Raw genomic sequence first — 23,292 nt, forward strand, 5'->3', positions numbered from 1 at the left:
TTATATCTGTAACCAGTTGTTCAGGAATAAGCACACTAAGGCCCCCCTTTGTACTTTTCTGCCTATCTTTCTCAGTCTAGCAAGATGAAGAAGGCAGGGAGTAAGGCACGTGGGCGTGGGTGTGGAGTTTCTGCAGGGAGAGGACGTGAGGATTCTGCAGGGAGAGGACGTGGGGATTCTGCAGGGAGAGTACGTGGGGATTCTGTGCCTGCTGTTGGCACCAGTGAGTCAGCATCCCCCAGTTTTAGCAGGCAACAGTCCTTTATGCGCAGCTTTGTAGGACCTCACCATACCCCACTGCTGCGGGAGGAACAAATTGAAGCCGTTGTGGGATGGATGGCAGCTAATGCATCGACTTCAATTACTTCCACATCCTCTCAGGGCCAGAGCACCGAAGAGCAAACATCTGTCTCTTCACCACCTGCCAAAGTGCCCAGGCAGTCAGAGAGCACTGGACAGGAGCCATCACAGTCTCTACTTCTGTTCTCGGAATCTGTTGGTTTGGAAAGAGGGGGCCAGCCAAGCAGCATTCCAGAATGTGAAGAAGAGGGAGTATGCAGCGATGCACAACTTCTTTCTCCCTCTGAATCTGAAGAGGCGGGTGGGCCAGTGCCTATGGTCAGCACACCTCAGTACGCATCAGATGATGACGAGACACAGTTGCCACTTTCTGTTGGGTACGGTGCTGGCGAGACAACCCAGGAGAAGCAGGTGTTTGAAGAGGGGAGTGTAGATGATGAGGTCCTTGACCCATCATGGCGTGAGGAACAGGAAGGTGGTGGGAGCAGCTCTGAGGAAGAGATTCCCCGAACGGCCAAAACCGGAGGGAGAGGGAGGGGGCAGACTTGGTTGCCTGTAGCCTCCACTTCGGCACCAGTTAGGAGCATTCCACTTTCAAAAGGCAAAACGGGCGCTCCCAAGACTTGCAGTGCGTGGTCCTTTTTTGACACAGTTGCAGATGACATTTGCTTTGTCAAATGCAAGCTGTGTCATCAGAGAGTCAAAAGAGGGAAAAATATCAGCAACCTCAATACCACTAATATGTGCAAACATGTGCGAACCAAGCACGAGGTGGAGTTACACAGACACACTGAAGATGTAGGCCAACGTATAGCACCACCTACCACCTCTTCAGCTTGTGTTGGGGCCTCTTCCTCCAGCTCACACACAGCTGGTTCGGCTTCCTCACAGGATTGCCAAGGAAGAACCTCTGGCACTGTTGTCCGGAGCACCACGTTCCAAGTCATCCTCACACTCCCAGGCCACTCGACAGCAATCGGTAGCACAGGCATGGGAGAAAAGGCGGCCATACTCGGCAAACCATCCCCGAGCACAGGCTCTGAATGCTGGCATTGCCAAACTACTGGCAGTTGAAATGCTGTCATTCAGGCTGGTGGAGACTGACACCTTCCGGGACTTCATGGCATTGGCAGTCCCACAATACACCGTGCCCAGCCGCTTTTATTTCAGCAGGCAAGCCGTCCCTGCCCTGCAGAAACATGTGGAGACAAACATAAAACATGCGCTACTAAACGCCGTCAGTAGCAAGGTCCACCTGACCACCGATGCGTGGACCAGTAACCATGGACAGGGACGATACCTTTCCCTCACTGCCCATTGGGTCAATGTTGTGGAGCCGGGTACAGATCTGGAGTGGCGCTCTGCGTGTTCTGCCAACTCCAAGGATTGCAGGAATCCAGTCTGTACACATTGACTCCTCCTCCTACTCAAGTTCCTCTGAAACAGCGCAGCAGAAGCCTGTTATGACCGATATGAGCACAGCCGTGGCCAAACGTCAACAGGCCAAACTGAAATTAATTGATTTGGGGAATCGAAGCCACACAGCGCAGGAGCTCTGGAATGCCATCAAGCAGGAGAGCGACGTGTGGTTTCTGCCAGCGAATCTCCAGCCGGGCTTGGTAGTGTGTGACAATGGCCGAAATCTGGTGGCAGCTCTTGGCCTTGGCAACCTCACTCACATCCCATGTCTGGCACATGTGCTCAACTTGGTCGTGCAGAGCTTTCTGAGGGACTATCCGGATCTTGATGCACTGCTGCACAAGGTCCGCATAGAATAAATAGGCAGAAGACATAATAATGTGGAGGCCGGGTAATCAATGATTACACGGCCATAGAAAATGATCACTAATATATATATTATATCATGATCCACATATTAAGACTGACCAATAGAGGAAAAACTGCACATTTAATAGAAGCTACCCAAAGAAAAAGCAGTCAAAATTCCATAAAATGTAAATTTTATTAGAAGATATTAAAAAAATTATATAAGGACATACAGTGCATGGTGGGGAAGAGCAGGAAATATAACGTCATCATGGTCAGAAAGGAATAACCACACTGCACACATCACACCAGGATATAGAGTAGTATTAGATGTACGTAGACTACTAGTAATTTGACCAGGGAAGAAATGGCAAGGAGCGTATAGAACATCACCATATGGCCAGTTAGGAAAATATCCTTAAATTGAAAAACTTCCCTGTCATAAAGAACACACTACATACAACCAAATGCTATGTAAGGTATCAAAATAAAAATAAAAGCTGATAGCTATGTTACAGTACCTGGAAACAGTGGTTGCAGTGGGGTCAACCCGGTCCCCGATGCGCATTTCGGAGCCAAAAGGACTCCTTCCTCAGGGGGCACATGGCACATGTGCTCAACTTGGTCGTGCAGAGCTTTCTGAGGGACTATCCGGATCTTGATGCACTGCTGCACAAGGTCCGCATAGAGTGCGCTCACTTGCGGCGTTCCAGCACGGCAAGGTCGCGACTTGCTGCTCTGCAGCGCCGATTACGCCTTCCGGAACATCGCATCAAATGTGACCTACCCACCAGGTGGAATTCTACGTTACATATGTTGGAGCGGTTGTGTGAGCAGCAGGCAGCAGTCATGGAGTACCAGCTGCATCAGGCGCAAACAAGTCGCACTGTGCGCCGGTCACACTTCAGCACCACTGAGTGGGCCTATATGAAGGACATCTGCCTCGTTTTGCGTGCCTTCGATGATTCCACGCGGATGGCGAGTGCAGATGATGCACTAGTCAGCATGACTGTCCCCCTTATCTGCCTGCTTCAAAAAACATTGCAAGCGCTAAGGGATGAGGTTTTGGAAGAGGTGGAGGATGAGGAGTCCCAAATGCCATCTGCTTCTGGACAGTCTGCGCTACGTGCTTCCTCACAAAGGCCTAGGCAGTGGACACTTTGTGAGGAGGATGAGGAGGAGTTGATGGAGGAGGAAGACATCTCTCCAGAGGAGGGAGGTACACAAAGCTCTAGTCAGTATGTACAGCGAGGGTGGGGTGATGCAGAGCAGGCAGAGATCACGCCTCAAGCAGGGGACAGCGGTTCTTTGGCAGTTGGGAGTCTGCAGCACATGGTTGCCTGAGAAACGACTGCCGCATCGCCCACATTCTCTATACAGCTGATTATTGGGTGAACACCCTCCTAGATCCTCGCTACCGGGACAACTTGCAAACCCTCATACCAACGTTGAACCGAGAGCGTAAACTGCGGGAGTCCCAAGACACACTGGTGCAGTCCATCATGTTTTCCATTCCACCCGACAGCAGTGGTGCTAGTGCTTTACAAAGCACCTCTGTGCGTCGAGCCAGTGGAGGAAACTAGGCACAAAGAGGGAGCAGAGGCAGCGCCTCAGCACAAGGCAAGACCACTATGGCCCAAATGTGGCAACGTTTTGTGTGTCCGCCACAATTGTCTACACCATCACTGACGGCTCCAGTCAGCAGGAGGCAACGTTTCCGTCAGATGGTGACAGACTACATGTCTTGCCCTGTGACTGTACTCCCAGATGGCTCTTCCCCCTTCAAGTTTAGGGTCTCTATGCTGGATACATGGCCAGAGCTTAGCCAGTATGCATTGGAGGTGCTGGCTTGCCCTGCTGCCAGTGTATTATCGGAACGCATCTTTAGTGCCGCAGGTGGTGTACTAACAGACCGTCGCACGCGACTTTCTTCCGATAACGTTGACCGGCTTACTTTTCTGAAAATGAACAAGGCCTGGATCTCCCCATAATTTGCCAGTCCTCTTCCCGACTAAATAATTGGTTGACAACTGTATCCAGGTCTCCTGTTGTGTTCATGTTTCTACCACCTGAACTATAATCCCTGGGCTTCAACACAGCCAGTTGTCGCTCAGATGTGTCGTCTGCACAGAGAAAAACACTAGCTCCTGTGTTATTGGGGTTCAGTAATGCCAGCTGCTCCCCTGCTGTGTGGACTGCAAAGTCTCCTGCTCCATCTACATTCAAACTACTACTGATTTTTAACCGTGCTCCACTTAGGCCTCTGGCTCCACTGTCTCTAGTATTTCCCCTGGCCTCCAACCCCGCCAGTTGCTGCTCTGAAGTGGCGTCTGCACAATCCACACTTGTTCCTGAGTTACTGGGGCTCAGTCACGTCAGTTGATCCCCTGATGTGTGTCCGGCAAGGTCTCCTGGTCTGCTCACATTCCCATTACTAGTAGTGTGAATGAGGACAGAGCAGGAGACCTTGCCGGACACACATCAGGGGATCAACTGACGGGACTGAGCCCAAGTAACACAGGAACAAGTGTGGATTGTGCTGACACCACTTCAGAGCTGTCACTGGCGGGGTTGGAGGCTAGGGGAAATACTAGAGACAGTGGAGCCTGAGGCCTAAATGGAGCACGGTTACAATCAGTAGTAGTCTACAACCTCTATAAAATGTGCTGTAAGTTGGCCTCAGCCTGCTCCATGCTTCATCCTGGGCTCCAACAACGCCAGTTGGTGTTCAGAAGTGCCGTCTTCACAGAGCAAAACACACTAGCTCCTGTGTTAGTGGGGTTCAGTAATGCCAGCTGTTCCCCTGCTGTGTAGACGGCAAAGTCTCCTGCTCCATCCACATGCCAACAACATCAGACCTCAGCCTGCTCCATGCCTCAACCTGGGCTCCAAAGACGCTAGTTGGTGTTCAGATGTGCCGTCTTCACAGAGCAAAACACACTAGCTTCTGTGTTAGTGGGGCTCAGTAATGCCAGCTGTTCCCCTGCTGTGTAGACGGCAAAGTCTAGTGCTGCCTCCACATGCCAACAACATCAGACCTCAGCCTGCTCCATGCCTCAACCTGGGCTCCAAAGACGCTAGTTGGTGTTCAGAAGTGCCGTCTTCGCAGAGACAAACACACACTAGCTCCTGTGTTAGTGGGGTTCAGTAATGCCAGCTGTTCCCCTGCTGTGTAGATGGCAATGTCTCCTGCTGCCTCCACATGCCAAAACAATCAGGCCTCAGCCTGCTCCATGCTTCATCCTGGGCTCCAACAACGTCAGTTGGTGTTTAGAAGTGCTGTCTTCGCAGAGACCAACACACACTAGCTCCTGTGTTAGTGGGGTTCAGTAATGCCAGCTGTTCCCCTGCTGTGTAGATGGCAATGTCTCCTGCTGCCTCCACATGCCAAAACAATCAGGCCTCAGCCTGCTCCATGCTTGATCCTGGGCTCCAACAACACCAGTTGGTGTTCAGAAGTGCCGTCTTCACAGAGCAAAACACACAAGCTCCTGTGTTAGTGGGGTTGATTAATGCCAGCTGTTCCCCTGCTGTGTAGACGGCAATGTATCCTGCTCCATCCACATGCCAACACCATCAGGCCTCAGCCTGCTCCATGCTTCATCCTGGGCTCCAACAACGCCAGTTGGTGTTCAGAAGTGCCGTCTTCGCAGAGACAAACACACACTAGCTCCTGTTTTAGTGGGGTTCAGTAATGCCAGCTGTTCCCCTGCTGTGTAGATGGCAATGTCTCCTGCTGCCTACACATGCCAAAACAATCAGGCCTCAGCCTGCTCCATGCTTCATCCTGGGCTCCAACAACGCCAGTTGGTGTTCAGAAGTGCCATCTTCGCAGAGACAAACACACACTAGCTCCTGTGTTAGTGGGGTACAGTAATGCCAGCTGTTCCCCTGCTGTGTAGACGGCAAAGTCTAGTGCTGCCTCCACATGCCAACAACATCAGGCCTCAGCCTGCTCCATGCTTGATCCTGGGCTCCAACAATGCCAGTTGGTGTTCAGAAGTGCCGTCTTCACAGAGCAAAACACACTAGCTCCTGTGTTAGTGGGGTTCAGTAATGCCAGCTGTTCTCCTGCTGTGTAGACGGCAGTCTCCTGCTCCATCCACATACCAACAACATCAGACCTCTGCCTGCTCCATGCCTCAACCTGGGCTCCAACAACGCCAGTTGGTGTTCAGAAGTGCCGTCTTCACAGAGCAAAACACACTAGCTCCTGTGTTAGTGGGGTTCAGTAATGCCAGCTGTTCCCCTGCTGTGTAGACGGCAAAGTCTAGTGCCGCCTCCACATGCCAACATCAGGCCTGAGCCTGCTCCATGCCTCATCCTGGGCTCCAGCAACGCCAGTTGGTGTTCAGAAGTGCCGTCTTCACAGAGCAAAACACACTAGCTCCTGTGTTAGTGGGGTTCAGTAATGCCAGCTGTTCCCCTGCTGTGTAGACAGCAATGTCTCCTGATGCCTCCACATGCAAACTACTACTGATTTTTAACCGTGCTCCACTTAGGCCTCCGGCTCCACTGTCTCTAGTTTTTCCCCTGGCCTCCAACCCCGCCAGTTGCTGCTCTGTAGTGGCGTCTGCACAATCCACACTTGTTCCTGAGTTACTGGGGCTCAGTGACGTCAGTTGATCCCCTGATGTGTGTCCGGCAAGGTCTCCTGCTCTGTCCACATTCCCATTACTAGTAGTGTGAATGAGGACAGAGCAGGAGACCTTGCCAGACACGCATCAGGGGATCAACTGACGTGACTGAGCCACAGTTACACAGGAACAAGTGTGGATTGTGCAGACGCCACTTCAGAGCAGCAACTGGCGGCGTTGGAGGCCAGGGGAAATACTAGAGACAGTGGAGCCGGAGGCCATAGTGGAGCACAGTTACAATCAGTAGTAGTCTACAACCTCTATAAAACCAGCTGCAAGTTGGCCTCCGCCTGCTGCATGCTTCATCCTGGGCAACAACACAGCCAGTTGTAGCCTGGAAGTGCCGTCCGCACAGATTGAAACACTCGCTCCGGTGTCTGTGGGGTTCAGTAACGCCAGCTGTTCCCCTGCTGTGTGGATGGCAAAGTCTCCTGCTGCCTCCAAACTCGCACTACTACTGATATTTAACCGTGCTCCACTTAGGCCTCTGACTCCACTGTCTCTAGTTTTTCCCCTGGCCTCCAACCCCGCCAGTCGCTGCTCTGAAGTGGCGTCTGCACAATCCACACTTGTTCCTGAGTTACTGTGGCTCAGTCACGTCAGTTGATTCCCTGATGTGCGTCCGGCAAGGTCTCCCGCTCTGCCCCATTCCCATTACTAGTAGTGGGAATGTGGACAGAGTAGGAGACCTTGCCGGACACACATCAGTGGATCAAATGACGTAAATGAGCCCCAGTCACACAGGAACAAGTGTGGATTGTGCACACGCCACTTCAGAGCAGCGACTGGCGGGGTTGGAGGCCAGGGGAAATACTAGAGACAGTAGAGCAAGAGGCCTAAGTGGAGCCCGGTTAAAATCAGTAGTTGTGTACAACCAATATAAAACTCGCTCCAAGTAGGCCTCAGCCTGCTGCATGATTGACCCCTGAGCTCCAACATCGCCAGTTGCAGCTCAGAAGTGTCTTTGGCACGGGCACTCCCTCCTGCCCAGCCTGGTTCCAGCATGCCTGCTGTTTCCGGGTAGTGTCAACGTCACTTTGCCACCGATACGTTGTCCTGTCGTGTTGCGGTCGGGTTAGTCAAGTCTATGGTGCCTGCAGTTTTGGTGCTTCCTATGTGGGCTGCGGGTTCTGGTAATAAAGGCTGGTTCCGTAGTGCCAATAGGACAAGCACCCCCTGTAGGACTGTGGGTTTCGGTAACTGCGGCCGGCTCACGGCCTTGCAACTTTGTTTTTTCCTGGGTACATTGTGCTACCCATCCGGGTTCCAGCACCTTCAGCTGGCTCTCGGCAGAGCCTTTGGCATAGGTGCCTCCTTCTCGGTATCCGAGTTCCAGCAGCGTCTGCTGGTCCTTGGTAGTGCTTTTTTGCACAGGTACCTCCTGCTTAGAAACCGTGTTCCAGCACCGTCAGCTGGTCCATGGTTGTGCCATTGGCTGTTGTTCCTTCTGCTGCCACTCTGGGTTCCAGCACTGTCAGCTGGTCCTCGCTAGGAGCACAGGTACCTCCTGCTTAGAAACCTTGTTCTAGCACCGTCAGCTGGTCCACAGTTGTCCCATTGGCTCTTGTTCCTTCTGCTGCCCCTCGGGGTACCAGCACCGTCAGCTGGCTCTCGGCAGAGCCTTTGGCCTAGGTGTCTCCTTCTCGGTATCCGAGTTCCAGCAACATCTGCTGGTCCTTGGTAGTGCTTTTTTGCACAGGTACCTCCTGCTTAGAAACCGTGTTCCAGCACCGTCAGCTGGTCCATGGTTGTGCCATTGGCTGTTGTTCCTTCTGCTGCCACTCTGGGTTCCAGCACTGTCAGCTGGTCCTCGCTAGTGTCATTTGCTCTTGCAGCTTCTGCTACCCGTCCGGGCTCCAGCACCGTCAGCTGGTTCTCGGCAGTGCCTTTGGCCTAGGTGCCTCCTTATTGGTATCCGAGTTCCAGCAACGTCTGCTGGTCCTTGGTAGTGCTTTGGAGCACAGGTACCTCCTGCTTTGTAACCGTGTTCCAGCAATGTAAGATGGTCCACGGTTGTGCCATTGGCTCTTGTTCCTTCTGCTGCCCCTCCGGGTTCCAGTACCGTCAGCTGGTTCTCGGCAGTTCCTCAGCCTTCTTGTACCTTCTGCTACTTTTCCAAGTTCAAGCTTGTGGAAATGGTTTTTGATTCTCACTCTGGATCTCCCTGGCAATGACCCTGAAGACGACAACCCTGAAGATCACACAGAAGAATACCTAAAAGATGACCCTGAAGAAGATGACCAAGAGGACAAAGAACAGGAAGACAACCACCAAGATGCAGAACAACAAGAGACAGAAGACCAAGAAGCATAAAAATCAAAAGAAGAACATTAAGCATAAGACTAAAAATCAGAGCAAATGATATTATCTAATTTATAAGCAGAAGAAGACTAAGCAGTGTATGGGGGTGAGTCCGTTCCTCCTCGTGGTGCCCCTGGAAAAGGCCTGCTGCTGCAGGCCAAACTGAACGCGGACAAATCCTGTTGTAAATCTGTTGTCACAGGCTGAACGGAAGGTGTAATCTTCAAACTTTTATAGATTACAACTACAGGAATGCCTGACACAAATAAGAATATGATGAAGAAGAATAGGAAGAAGATGAAGAAGTAGAATATGAAGAAGAATAATAGTTGAATAAGAAGAATATATGAAGAATGTAAAAAAAAAAAAAAAAAAAAAAAAAAAAGAAGGTGAAGAAGAAAAAGAAGAAGAGGAAGAATATGAATAAGGTGAAGAAGAAGTTGATGAAAAAGATGCTGCTGAGGATGATGAAGGAGAAAGTGTGGGAGAAGTAAAAAAGAAAGTGAAGAGCATGGAAGTAGTGAAACATACATATCTGACAAAATATAAAAGAGGTTAACATAGTAAATATCTTTGTAACTCCAAACGTCTTTAAAAAAAAAAAAAAATGTAATTCATGCTATTCCATTTGATTGGGCTAAACCTCTCTGGCTTTAATGTCTCCTACACCTCCCACAATACATTCTACATTATTATTAGTTGTGTTTCTTCATGTAGAATTAACCTACAGGGAAAGAAAGGGGTTTTTTTAATTCCGATATTTCAGTTCCATTGACTTGAATGGGACTTCCGGGATCGGAATCGGCGATACCCGATACTTTTTCTAGATCGGCCGATCCATTCCGATACGATATTTTTCAGTATCGGGTGGTACCGCTCAACACTAAACATAGTCATTCTCTTATACATGGTCATCTAGTTTACCACTTTTGCCATCTTCTCCTGTGCATTTTAATATAACCTGTTCTCTTTCAAGCAGATATTCTTTTAAGGATTGGACTGGCCTTGCCAGAATGGCTGATGGTCAACAGGTGGGCCTAGGCGCTAAAGGGGGTTTTACACATAGCGATATCGCTAGCAATATCGCTATAACGTCACCGATTTTGTGACGTTATAGCGATATCACTAGCGATATCGCGATGTGTGATACTTACCTCCGACCAGCTCCCCCACTGTCTGTCACTGATCGCGCAAGATCGGCCGGCTCCATTTCTCGTCGGGCGCTTCCTGCTCGACTTCCTGCTGGCGCCGACGAGCGACGTGTGAAGGCGGGCGGGAGGACGTCAGGATCGCCGCGTCTGAAAGGTAAGTATCGTCCGCTGTATCGCTGCTGCATCGCTGTGAGATCTGCCTGTGTGGCAGCTCACTAGCGATCATTTAGCGATGCACCAGCGATCCTGACCGGGTCATATCATGGTCGGGATCGCTGGTGCATCGCTAAATGTAAAAGGGCCTTTACATTTAGCGATGCACCAGCGATCCCGACCACGATATGACCCGGTTAGGATCACTGGTGCATCGCTAAATGATCGCTAGTGAGCTGCCACACAGGCAGATCTCACAGCGATGCAGCAGCGATACAGCGGACGATACTTACCTTTCAGACGCGGCGATCCTGACGTCCTCCCGCCCGCCTCCACACGTCGCTCGTCGGCGCCAGCCGAGCAGGAAGCGCCTGACGAGAAATAGAGCCAGCCTATCTCACGCGATCAGCGACAGACAGCGGGGGAGCCGGTCGGAGGTAAGTATCACACATAGCGATATCGCTAGCGATATCGCTATAATGTCACAAAATCGGTGACGTTATAGCGATATTGCTAGCGATATCGCTATGTGTAAAACCCCCTTAAAATGGCCTTAACACAATAATGGCCCCTAATACAACAGAGCCCCAATAATCCTATAGAAGACAATTCCATTTGCAACTATCTGTGATATATTCTGTATAGATGGATAGAAGCAACTCAGAGCCATTATTTCTGACAAATCAAAAGGGCCTTTAGTCCTACCATAATTTTTCTACTGTTTGGCTCAAACTTGCATTTTTTTTGCCATTTCTCAAATTCTGCCTAAATATTTTGCTCTCTCCATTTCTATCCTACCCTCCTCTCACATGGATTTCTCTCTCATTGAAATCTTTAATCCCCTGGCAGCAGGTTTATCCTCCTCATAACTCATCAGAGACAGAAACACAGCCTGATATATCCACATACATATATTTTCTCTGGGATGTTTTCACTTTGCTATTGATTATATATATGCATCCATGGCTTGAGGCACAGTGAAAACAACTAATGCAGAGAATGAAACCAAGGAAATCACAGACGAGAGATGGGAAACTGCACTAAAAGTCAACGGAAGAAAACAAGCAAGGTATGAGAGGACATGCGAGGAGAAGAATGGAGAGGGGTTTGAGAGAGACCAAGTGTAGACCACGAGGTTAATGTAGTTGATGAGGCACTTTACTGTAAATGTAGGACTGTATATTTGTTATGCACAGGTACTACAGATAGAATTGTCTGCACCACTGTAAGGTGACAGAGAAGCAGTAGTGAAATGTTATCACTCCTGAAAGGTTTTCACACCATGGACATTAATAGAGGAACTCATGTAGATACAAAGCTTCCTCATCATTCAATCTCCATCTGGAATGGTGGCCACCTCACCTGGTAATGACCATGTAACCTCAGCTATGCCAAGAGGTTGGGTATCAGAGTAGGGCCCAATATATAGGACATTTATGACAAATCCTGTGAGAAAGCCATACATGTTAGTGGTCAGAAAATACCTTTAACACTAAGGCTGTGTGCCCATGTAAACGTTTTTTTTGCATTTTTTGAAGTGTTTTAACCGGCAAAAACACTTTAAAATCGCTTAAAAGAAGCATCCCATTCATTTTAATGCATTTTGCACTTTCTGTGCCTATTGATGCGTTTTTTTCTGGAAAAAAAACGCTTTGCAGTAAAAAACGCAGCATGCTCATTAATTTTGCAGAAAAGTCGCGTTTTTAGCTATTTTCTATGTGTCTGGGGACGCGCGGAAAAAAACGCATCAAAAACGCACTTTTTTGCACAGAAAACGCGCAAAAAACGCTAGGGGAAAAAAACTCACGTTTTCTGGGAAGGAGTCCAGTTTTCATGCAGAAATTTTCTGCATACGTGGGCACGTAGCCTAAATCTACATTGTTGCTACTTTAGTAATTTGCATGATAAAGTAAGAATAGAACAAAGAAACTCCTTTTAGAATGTGAGATTTGTGAATAATTCTGTTTGGCACCGCGGAGGCTCGGTTCACACCATGTTTGGGGTCAACATGAGGACAACTGGAAATTCTGCAGATTTCAATTGCACTTTTTGTGGCAGATTATCTGCAGATCTCCAGCAAAATGCACAAGTCCAGAAGAAATGAAATTTAGATAGAATTAAAAGAGAATCTGTATACGTCCCTCCTATGGCACTCCCATGATAACACTAAGGTGATCTTTCACTGGCCTCTGTATCCATGGCTTCTAGCGGTGACGTCTTATGTCATCTGCATTAAATCACAGACTGCAGCAAGATGTCATTGCAGGAGGCCAGGATAAAGTGGGGATTTGATGTCAGAACATGGACATCAATATGGTGGGATTTGGCCCGTCTAGGCACAGCTGATTTCAAAACATAACAATGGGGTACATGGGAGTCAAGGTGAACCGGACTGGAAGTCTCTTTACAGAGGCACTGGCTTCTTTAACGGTTTCTTAATTAAGAATGGAGCAGTGGCTAGATGACAGAAAATTTGGGCAGAAGTCATTATTTGGAGGTTATATGGAAAAGTCTGCTTTTGGGAACAGGTGATTTCCATCAACCAATACCAACCGCAAAATAAAAAGGGAGACTCACTCTCCTCACATGTGGATGTGACTGGAGAGACACCATGCACACAGCTGACTTTGGCTTCTTCCATATTCTCCTCTACAGTTGTGTCCTGTAACACACTTTGACAGCATTAATTTCTATGTGCTGCCTATTGTGGGAACCCTGCCCTTTTATATAGTAGTGTGCAAAATGTTTCACCCTATTGGCATTTTTGGGGTTTTGCTACCTTACAACCTGGAATTTCACTGTATTTTAAGGTTTGCATCAGTTCATATAAAAAACATGCCTACAACTATGAACATTTGGTTTTCTTTTTTTTGTGAAGCAAACAACAAATAGGACAAAATAGCTGAAGACAGACAGAAACAAGATTTTCTCAAGAATATTCCTGTATTTCCCACCATCCATCTTCCCCTCAACTTGGAACATTTTCTCTATCCCTGCTGCCAAAAATATCACCACAGCAAGATGCTGCCATCACCATGTTTCACTGTAAGGATGGTGTTCTTGAGGTGATGTGTTGGTTAGGCACCAGACATAGCGTTCACCTTGGTGGTGAAAAAGTTTAATTTTGATCTTATCTGACCACAGCACCTTCCTACATTTGGAAAGTCTCCAACATGTCTTTTGGCAAACTCAAAACAACCCTTATAATTACTGTGTGAAAGTAAAGGCTTTTTCTGCCCACTTTCATAAAGGCCACCTCTATGAAGTGTACGGATTATTATGGTCATATGGACAGATATTCCAGTCTCTGCTTGGGAACTCGGCAGCTCCTTCAGGGTTCACTTTGGTCTCTATGCTGCCTCTCTGATTAATGCCCTCCTTGCCTGGGCTGAGAGATTTGGTGGACGGTCCTCTCTTGGCAGGTTTGTTGCGGTGCCATGTTCTTTCCATTTGATGATAATGGATTTGATGGTGTTCCAGAAGATCATGAGAGATTGGGATATTTTTTATAACCCAACCATGACTTGTACTTCTCAACAACTTTTTCACTGAATTGTTTGGAGATCTCCTTGGTCTTCATGGTGTTGTATGGTTAGTTTTACCTCTTGCTTAATGGTGTCATGGCCTTTCAGAAAAGGTGTGTATATACTGACAGACCATATGACACTTAGATTGCACACAGGTCGACTGCCTTTCACTAACCATGTGACTTTTGAATGTAATTGCTTGCCCCAGAAATTTTTAGGGGCTTCATTGCAAAAGGGGTGAATACATATGCACATGTCAATTTTTAGTTATTCGATCCATAAATTTCATTTATGTCTACATTTTTCTCACTTCACCAACTTAGACTATTTAGTGCTGATGCATCACACACAAATTGATTACAAAAATATTTAAACACAGATTGTGTAGTACATGCTACACAGGAATATAAAGGGACACATGATATGCAGACATTCTTCCCCATCATGGTGCAGTAGAAGCTATCCTTTTATTATGGGGCCATACCAACAAATATATAGTATAAGGCGAACTATAATGTCATGTGGCCAAGTTGGCCATGTCATGTGGTCAAGTTCACCATAATATGTAACATAATTGTACTTACTTAGGAAACATGTAAAACAGTTTTATGCATAGGAATTCTCATTTACTATATTTTTTAATTAATTTAATATACGGTAATTAACTATAATAGAATTTTGCAAAGAGCATCAACCTTTGCATCGCAAATTATATAAATCATATTGAAGAAGTTATTTAATATTCCAACTGAATAAAATGTTAACAAATTTCATTTCTTGAAAATTAACATTTTTGCCTATGTGTCCAGACTTTAGAGACACCCTGTATAGTGATAGTGGTCCCCAGAACAATTTTGGTGGACCAATCACAAATGCATGCTCAAAAGTCCTCCACTACTTGCAACTTTTCACCAGGTTTTTGAATGCCATCCTAGTTATGCCAATACTGAAACTAGATCACCATTATAATAAAAATGAAGAAAAACATAAAAGAATCAACAGCAATAACATCACAATACAATCTCTTAAACAAAAGTACTGTCAGCATCACACTATGCACAAATCTTTTTCCATGTTAATATTTGGATCAAGGGGTGTGCATTCTTTGAAGGGCTAGAAAGCCGCATCCGCAAATTATGCTGATGATAGGTTTGTAGCATATGTTGCTGTTGGATGCTAGAAATATAATCATCCCTCCACTCCTTAGAGCAGTGTTCCCCAACTCCAGTCCTCAGGAGCCTCCAACAGGACGTGTATTCTGGATTTCCTTAGTATTGCCCAGGTGATGCAATTCTTGCCCATGAAGAATGTAATTATCACCTGGCAATGCTAAGGAAATCCTGAAAACATGACCTGTTGGTGGATCTTGAGGACCGGAGTTGGGGAACACTGCCTTAGAGGATTGAGGAGGGGTAACCCACCCATGTCTAATAGAATTAGCAGGGTACTAAGTTTTTTCGATCACTTCAAGGTCACTGTTATTGCTTCTTCCTCCAACACTATAAGTATCTTTAATCCTGCTATTTAGGACGTGGCTTATTTTGCTGCAGCCTCCACGTTCCAAGGCTAGGAAAACTCCACCAGCACCACTCCATCACATGTGCTGAAGAGGTATCCTACTTCTTAATGTCCAAAAGGTTGGTTTTGCTCCTCAAAATCCTGTGGTGACAACTCTTCCCAGTTTCTTGACTTAACCAACATTGCAGATTTTATGATGGCATCAAACCATCATATACAAGACCCTACATCCATAACATAATGAATCTCTTGACCATCCAGAAGGTTGTTTCTCAATCCAGCCTCCTTGCTGACTCTCACCAAGAGTCAGTGGAATTGGGTAAAGTATTTTGTAGTCTCTGACTAGATTGATACCTTTTCTATTTTAAAGATTAACACAATCAATGCCTTTTTTGAAGCAACTCAACCCTACTCCACATCGAGCGATTTCTAATACTTTCTCCCCCACTCTTCTGTGTCATTGCACAAATCCAATGTCTGCTGTTTGGCTGATGTTTTGGCCAATGCCAGCTGTAGTTATTACATGAGCCTTCACATTTATGGCTTGTTACCCCCAAAACACTGATAACACTCCTGCTATGGTGACCCATATCTTACTTATTGACAAGCATCTCCCCCAACTCCATACAGGTCCATCCTGCAAACTATGCCAAGTGTAAGAACATGGACCGGCACTAATGATGTTATGTGGCACTTGCGAGAGCCAGCTGAATTCAAAGCGTAACAGGGTGTAGGTTGATGTATTTCAAGTGTTGAAGTTTATTCCGCCATCACGTAACACAACACTTCGACCTGTCATAGGTCTTTATCAAGTATACAAAGAAACATGCAGCGCAGATTTATAAAGTGTGGCTGGCACACATGCACCTATCACCACAAAAACCAAACCCACTCATTTAAGACCCAATATACAGTATACAAAAAAATCAATGAAGGGTATATAGCCCATCACAGCAATACGCATTAACATTATATTATACAATAAGATGGAAAATAATCCCCATATCCAGTGTTTTATCCAGTGACCAACCCATCCAGGTCCTAGTGCAGGCAAGTGATATATATGCATTGTGTTATAACCCATGGCAACCCAATCAATATCTAAAGGGATTTGCACACAAAACATGAAACGAGAAAAGGTAAGGGGAGGAGCCAGAATCTAGACATAGGAACAATCATCAAATTTGCATTTGTATTTTTTTCCTGCAGCAAATCCACTATATGTAAACATACCCTAAGTCAGTAGGGTCTGTCTCGATTTACTAATATTAATTTGCAACTAATTATTCATATCTGTCATGTCCTGAAGAAATTTCATGGTGCGAGCCTTTGAGGTCAGATTTCAACATTTTGGAAATACACAGTACCAATAAATAGTGAAAGACCATACATTGTGTTTATAGCTTTAGCGTTGTATTAACTAGATTAAAGGGAACCTGACAGCTGTTACATGCTGCCCGATCCATGGGCAGTATGTATGAGGCAATGACTGTATGATATCAGCCAGGTATGTTTGACTCTGAAATGCCGCAATGTAGATTAGTTGGACAAGCAGGACACCGATGGCTTCTCCCCCCCCACTGCCCTTGATTAACAGGTCGAGAATTGTCAGCCATGGGTAGCGGGCGGGGAGCATCGGGCAGCGGGCGGGGAGGATCAGGCAGCGGGCGAGGAGGATCAGGCAGCATGTGTTAGCTGTCAGGTTCTCTTTAAGGTGCTTCAAGTAAGTGATATAGTGAATGTCATTTGCTTTCTCTCCCATCAGGATGGGAAACATTCCCACTTGCAGCTTCCTTCTCCCTGTGAGATGGGTTCAGGGATTGTCGACAGCTGGCAACGGCCCCTGCAGAGCTTTGCGGCACTGCAGAGCCTCGCTGGAACAGCCTGCATCTTTCTGCGGCACAGCATCGCCATCACCCAGATCGTATGTATGAATAAGCAGTAGAGTTGTGTTTCTTTTGCAAATCGAGATAGAAATTCCCATCCTACAGACATAAAGTTTAATGATACAATGATGTCTTCCTAGGGGGCATCAGTGCATGAGGACTTACGCAGCTAGTTTTGGACTCAAGCTGTAATAATATGTATGCAGTGACCACCACTTAAACTGTGCAGTGAGAAGACATGTGTCTACAGAAGATGTAAAAATAAAGGGTACTCCATAAAGCACAATCGTTGGATAAGGTTTAGATAGCAGTTAGGCACAAACAGTTGCGAAGGGGTGTTCAACTGTTATATAGATGACCTATCCTAATAACTATCAGATTGTGGGGGGCCGACACAAGGAACCCCCAACAATCACCTACTCTGCCTTATGGTAGGTGCGCTACTCAACACTTTACAAAATAAAAGACTAAATTGTCTTCATGGACTAAGACATTGGTAAATCTTCAAATTTAGCAAATAAGGAGTCATCATTATCTTCAAATTTCTCTCCATGAGACGTCTGCAAAGTCATGAAGTAATATAATACAAAGAAGAGGTTCTGATACATGGGGTTCACCAATGAGTACCAGTGTCCCAATCTGAATATGTTCCAAATCTATCCACTCTCTGTTTTCTATTACTACGACAGATACCCAATTACATACAGATTCCCCCCCAATCTAACCATTTCTTTATGAACCAACTTCCTAAGTGGAACAGTATCAAATGATTTAGTAAAATCAGGATTTATGACATACATTGACTTTCCATGGTTCACGCTAGAAGATATTTACTTATAGAAGCAGAACAGATTAGTTCGACAGGACCGATCCCTTAGAAATCCATGCTAATATTGAGTGATAACGGTATACCCACTGACAACAAATTTATCACAGACATTTCTGTGACTAAAATACTCTAAATGTGGCTTTCAAAAATCCACTTGCTTGCCAACAAAATAACCATTCGGATTAGGCGACGTATATTGATGGAAATTTCGGCAAGAAATCCGCCATGTGTAAATATACCCTAAGATTAATTTCATTGATATACTACGGCATAGTATCTTTGTAACTTTCAAACTACTTTCCAAAATGGAGGTTAGATTTCAGGTCCAATTCTAGATGCAGAAAAGAGTGTCCATAACAATACTAACCCAATCGGCCATGCAGTCGATCAGCAAATATCTCATTTCTCTGCTGATTGGGCTATTTACGTATGTAAGCCATTAAACTATCGTTGTCAGCAGCACAATATGACAACATATTAACGATTACTCTGCCACCAGTTTTGTTGGCCACAGTGAACAGGGCCATAACCTTATAGATCTTCAATCGGTGCTTCTTTATGGGCAGAAATTGGCCTGTGTAAATCAGACTTTAAGGCTGCGTTCACACGTTCAGGTTTTTTGCGTTTTCGCGGCGTTTTTTACCACGCAATTTTGCAGCGAAAACGCAAAAAAAAAGCATCCCATGCAATCCTATGGGATTCCGCAATGCTGTGCTAATGCTGCGGATTTTCCCGCTGCAGAATCCGCAGCATGCTCATTAATTTGCGGAATCGCGGCAATTCCGCCCACATAGGAATGCATTGTTCTGCTTACTTTCCGCATGTGGCTGTGCACACCATGCGAAAAGTAAGCAGAACATTTGCGGATGGTACTCACTGTCCGGTGGAGAGGAGACTGTCCTCCGGGCTTTGGGTACAATATCCCTGTAAAAAATAGAATTAAAATAAAAAGATCGGGTTATATTCACCTTCCGACGTCCCGCAGCGTTCCCAGGCTTCAGTGATACACGCGGCAGGTCCCGTTCCCAGTAATGCATTGTGGTGACCTTTGCTGACGTCGTGTCTCGCGATGCTGTAGCGGTCTCGCGAGACCGCGACCTCATCAAAGGTCATTGCCGCAATGCATCACTGGGAATGGGACCTGCCGGAGCATTGCGGAAGCCAGGGTACGATGCGCGGGACGTCGGAAGGTGAATAGAACACGATTTTTAATTTTATTATTTTTAACATTAGATCTTTTTACTACTGATGCCGCATAGGCAGCCTCAATAGTAAAAAGTTGGTCACACTAGTCAAACACTATGTATGACGAGTATGACCAACCTGTCAATCAGTTCTCCAAGCGATGCTACAGATTGCTTGGAAAACGCTAGCATTCTGCAAGCTAATTACGCTTGCAAATCGCTAGTTTTTCTGTGGGAAAATCATGGGAATTTAAAATGTGATTTTCCCGCGGAATGGAATTCCGGAATTCTCGCGGTAACTTCCGCAGGAATTCCGCTACGTGTGAACCCAGCCACTATAAAGGTAGGTTTCTGACCTTTTTAAATATTGGTACCACATTTTGACACACAGTATTACCCAGACCATGAAACTGACTTTGTCATTATAGAAGGTTAACGATTAAAAAAATGATGTTCTATGTATCACATTACTAAGCTCTCTCAGAACACAGGGGTGTATGCTAACCAGACTAGACAGAAGTAATATTTTCTTTTTGCTATAAGTAATTATACTGAATGAATAGATTTGTGCTTTGATACAAAATGTATAGAACAATATGTGTCATAGTTTTTATTATCTCCTCGCCCCTGTGCTCAAATTCAACCATTGGAAGAAATTGCCTTTCATACGAAGCCATGTATCATCTTATATTCATTCAGCGCAAACATTTATTCCACTAGTAGAGAGCAGCTCTGTTTACATCCCCTATTTTGTCTACTCTGAATTGTTCCATAAGGGTTAGTTTCTAATACTTGCAAACAGCTGATAATTATTGCTTTATCTTCCATTTTATTTTCCTTTGTAAATACAGTAGAAAAGAAGAGGTTTTTCCTCCTAGTTTTTTTGTAAGCAGTCACATATTTACAGTTTTTGTACAATTGTGCACTAATTTTGAGCCTAACACAAATTTTGGTTTTCACAAAGTGTGGTACTTCAGTAACTTTAGATCTCTAAGGCTGGTTTCACACTTGCATTGGGCAGAGCTGCGGAGGGCTGCGTAGTTCCTCCGTGAAGCTCCGCCCACTGCTGCACCTCTTCCATTCAGCTCCACCTACGTCGGCATGAGTCCAGCGTACCTACCTACCTTTAACATCGGGTACGCAGGCCATGCGAATGTATGCGGATGCCTTCACATGCGTTGTTTTGACGCTGCACCAAACTGCGTTGAATGCAACAAGTTGTGTTTTGTTGCGGTCGGCACAGCGTCAAAACGACGCATGCGGAGGCATTCGCATACATTCGCATGGCCTGCGTACCTGATGTTAAAGGTAGGTACGCAGGCCGACATAAGTGGAGCTGAATGGAAGAGGTGCGTCAGTGGGCGGGGCTTAACGGAGGAACTACGCAGCCCTCCGCAGCTCTGCCCAACGCTAGTGTGAAACCAGCATTAGACAGATATTTTTATGGTTACTGAAGTACAGTTATCAGCATTTCATATGTTTTTAAACTTTTATTGATAAATACATCATGCTTATGCAAAAAGTCGATATTGATAATGCTGACCCTTATTTTTATAGACTTCCTGGCATGCTGGATATCATCTTCTGAAACAACTCCAGACTGATGGCAAACCATTCTTGTCTAATCAGTACTTGGAGTTTATCACAATTTCTGTGTTTTTGTTTATGTCTACTTTTTGAGGACTGTCCACAAGTTCTCAATGGGAATCAGATCTGAGGAGTTTCTTGGCCATGGACACAAAATATCAATGTTGTGATCACTGAGCCACCTAGTTATTACTTTTACCTTGTAACATGGTCCTCCATCATGCTAGAATAGCATTGATCATAATTAAATTTTTCTCAGAACAATCATTCTGTCCAGATGTCCCAAACAGTGGGAAGGAGGCTTTATCTGGGGAAATAACTTGACCCCTGTCCTCTGCAGTACAATCTCTGTAATTACTGCAGAATGTCAGTCTGTAAAAAGTATGGGGATTGGACTGCAGAGGACTGGAAGAATGATTGTCCAGAGAAGAAAAGGTGAGCACTTCCATGAGTCTGGACAGACATCTGTCTGGGATGGTTTAGTGAATCCTGCTTTGAGCAGGGGGTTGGACCAGATGACCCAGGAGGTCCCTTCCAACTCTACCATTCTATGATTCTATGAGTCCTGCCAACAGTAAAGCATCTTGAGACCATTCATGTGTGGGGTTGCCTTTCATCCAAGTGAGTGGGCTCCCTCATTTTGCCTAAGACACTGCCATAAATAAAGAATGGAAACTTGGAACTCCTAAGATTTCAATCCCATTGAGAAACTCAAAAAGTGAAAATAAACAAAAACACAGAAAGTGTGATAAACCCAAAGCAATGATTAGACAAGAATTGGTTGTCTTCAGTCCAATTTGGCCCAAAAGATGATATCCAGAATGCCAGGGCGAATTATAGAAGTCTTGAAAAATAAGGATCAACACTGTGAATATTGAGTATTTGTATAAACTTCATGTATATGTCAATGAAAGTGTAAAAACGTATGAAATTCTTACAAACGTACTTCAGTCAATACAGAAACATCTGACTAAACTATCTAAAGACACTGAAACATCAAACGTTGGGAAAAACAAAGTTTGTAACAGTCTCAAAACTTTTGGCCATAAGTGTATGTTTTGTTGTATGATGCAATAATTTAGGAACACTATTGTGTAATTATGAGATATGCATATTTGGCAATCCCTATAGTTTTATTATGAATGTGTTTCCTGACCTGACCTTCAAATGTCTACTTGCTCTGCATATATATAGATTTTACAGGGACATTGTGCAGATAACTAAATATGTTTTGTGTTCAATATAATACCAAGGAAAATTACTTTATATTCCATGTTATTCCTACTGAAAGAGATGGAGGATACCTCTAGTATATGTATTAGGTGCTCATTATGTCCAACAGCAGGAATTTTTCAGTTGCGATATTCTTTAAAGCCAGTGGAGTCAAAATGAAAATATTACATTTTTGCCACAAAAATGTTGCTTTAGCCCCATATTTTTTAATTTCACAAGGGTAAGAGGAGAAAATGGACACCAAAATTTGTTATGTAATTTCTCCTGAGTATGTTGATACCCCAGATGAGGTGAAAAACTTCTGTTTGGGCACACAGCAGGGCTCGTAAGGGAAGGAGCACTATTTGACGTTTGAAGAGTATAATTGGCAGAAACAGAAAGCCATGTTGCGTTTACAGTGCCCCTGATGTGTCTAAACAGTTAAAACCCCAACAAATGACCCCATTTTGGAAACTAAATGTCTCAAGGAATTTGTGCTTCACAGAATATGATAACATTCAGTCGTGAAAATTAAAAAAATACATTTTTCCCAAAAAATGTTGCTTTAACCCCAAATTTTTATTTTTTACAAGAGGAAACGTGAGACAATGAATGGTACAGCATGTTACACATTTTTTTCTGTGTACGCTAATACCCCATATGAGGTCAATAATTACTTTTGAAGCACAGAAGAAAATGGACAGTACAATTTGTTGTACAATTTCTCCTAAGTACACCGATACCCCATATGTGGTGGAAAACTACTGTTTGGGCACACGACAGGGCTCGGAAGCTTACAAAGTGGAATCCTCCAAGTGACACCATTTTGGAAACAACCCCCCTCATAGGCGTATCACAAAATTTTATAACACTGAGTAGTGAAAATAAAAAAAATACATTTTTACCACAAAATGTTGCTTTAGCCCTAAATTTTTTAATTTTTACAAGAGGAAACGTGAGAAAATGAATGGTTCACTTTGGTGCGCAATTTCTTCTGTGTACACTGATACCCCATATGAGGTCAAAAACTACTTTTGAAGCACAGTGCAAAACTCAGAAGAGAAGGAACACCATCTTATACTGCAGATTTTGCCGTTATGGTTTGTGGGTGCCATGTCACATTGGCAGAGCTCCATCTTTTCATAGGACAAAACTGAAGATCTGACTCTTTGATACAATGTAAAGTAGTCAGTGTACAGTGTAAATTTGGTGTGCCCTCTAAATAACTCAACACAGCCAT

At 45.2% G+C, this 23,292-nt stretch overlaps 1 protein-coding gene across 11 annotated transcripts in view; it reads left to right on the forward strand.

Annotated features, from left to right (window-relative positions):
* Positions 1–23,292, forward strand: part of LOC141100048 (calcium-binding protein 2-like) — a 144,809-nt gene that overhangs the window by 62,316 nt on the left and 59,201 nt on the right. For 8 of the 11 annotated variants that reach the window (XM_073588230.1, XM_073588226.1, XM_073588225.1 and 5 more), the window contains one exon: positions 17,120–17,278. The exons of the other annotated variants lie outside the window; for them this stretch is intronic. In XM_073588230.1, the coding sequence (XP_073444331.1) occupies positions 17,120–17,278 (159 nt within the window). The remainder of the gene's footprint in view (positions 1–17,119; positions 17,279–23,292) is intronic. 11 annotated transcript variants of the gene reach the window in all.

This window comes from Dendrobates tinctorius, unplaced genomic scaffold, assembly GCF_039654945.1.
Source record: "Dendrobates tinctorius isolate UK_male_01 unplaced genomic scaffold, ASM3965494v1 ptg000103l, whole genome shotgun sequence".
NCBI classification, from domain to species: domain Eukaryota; kingdom Metazoa; phylum Chordata; class Amphibia; order Anura; family Dendrobatidae; genus Dendrobates; species Dendrobates tinctorius.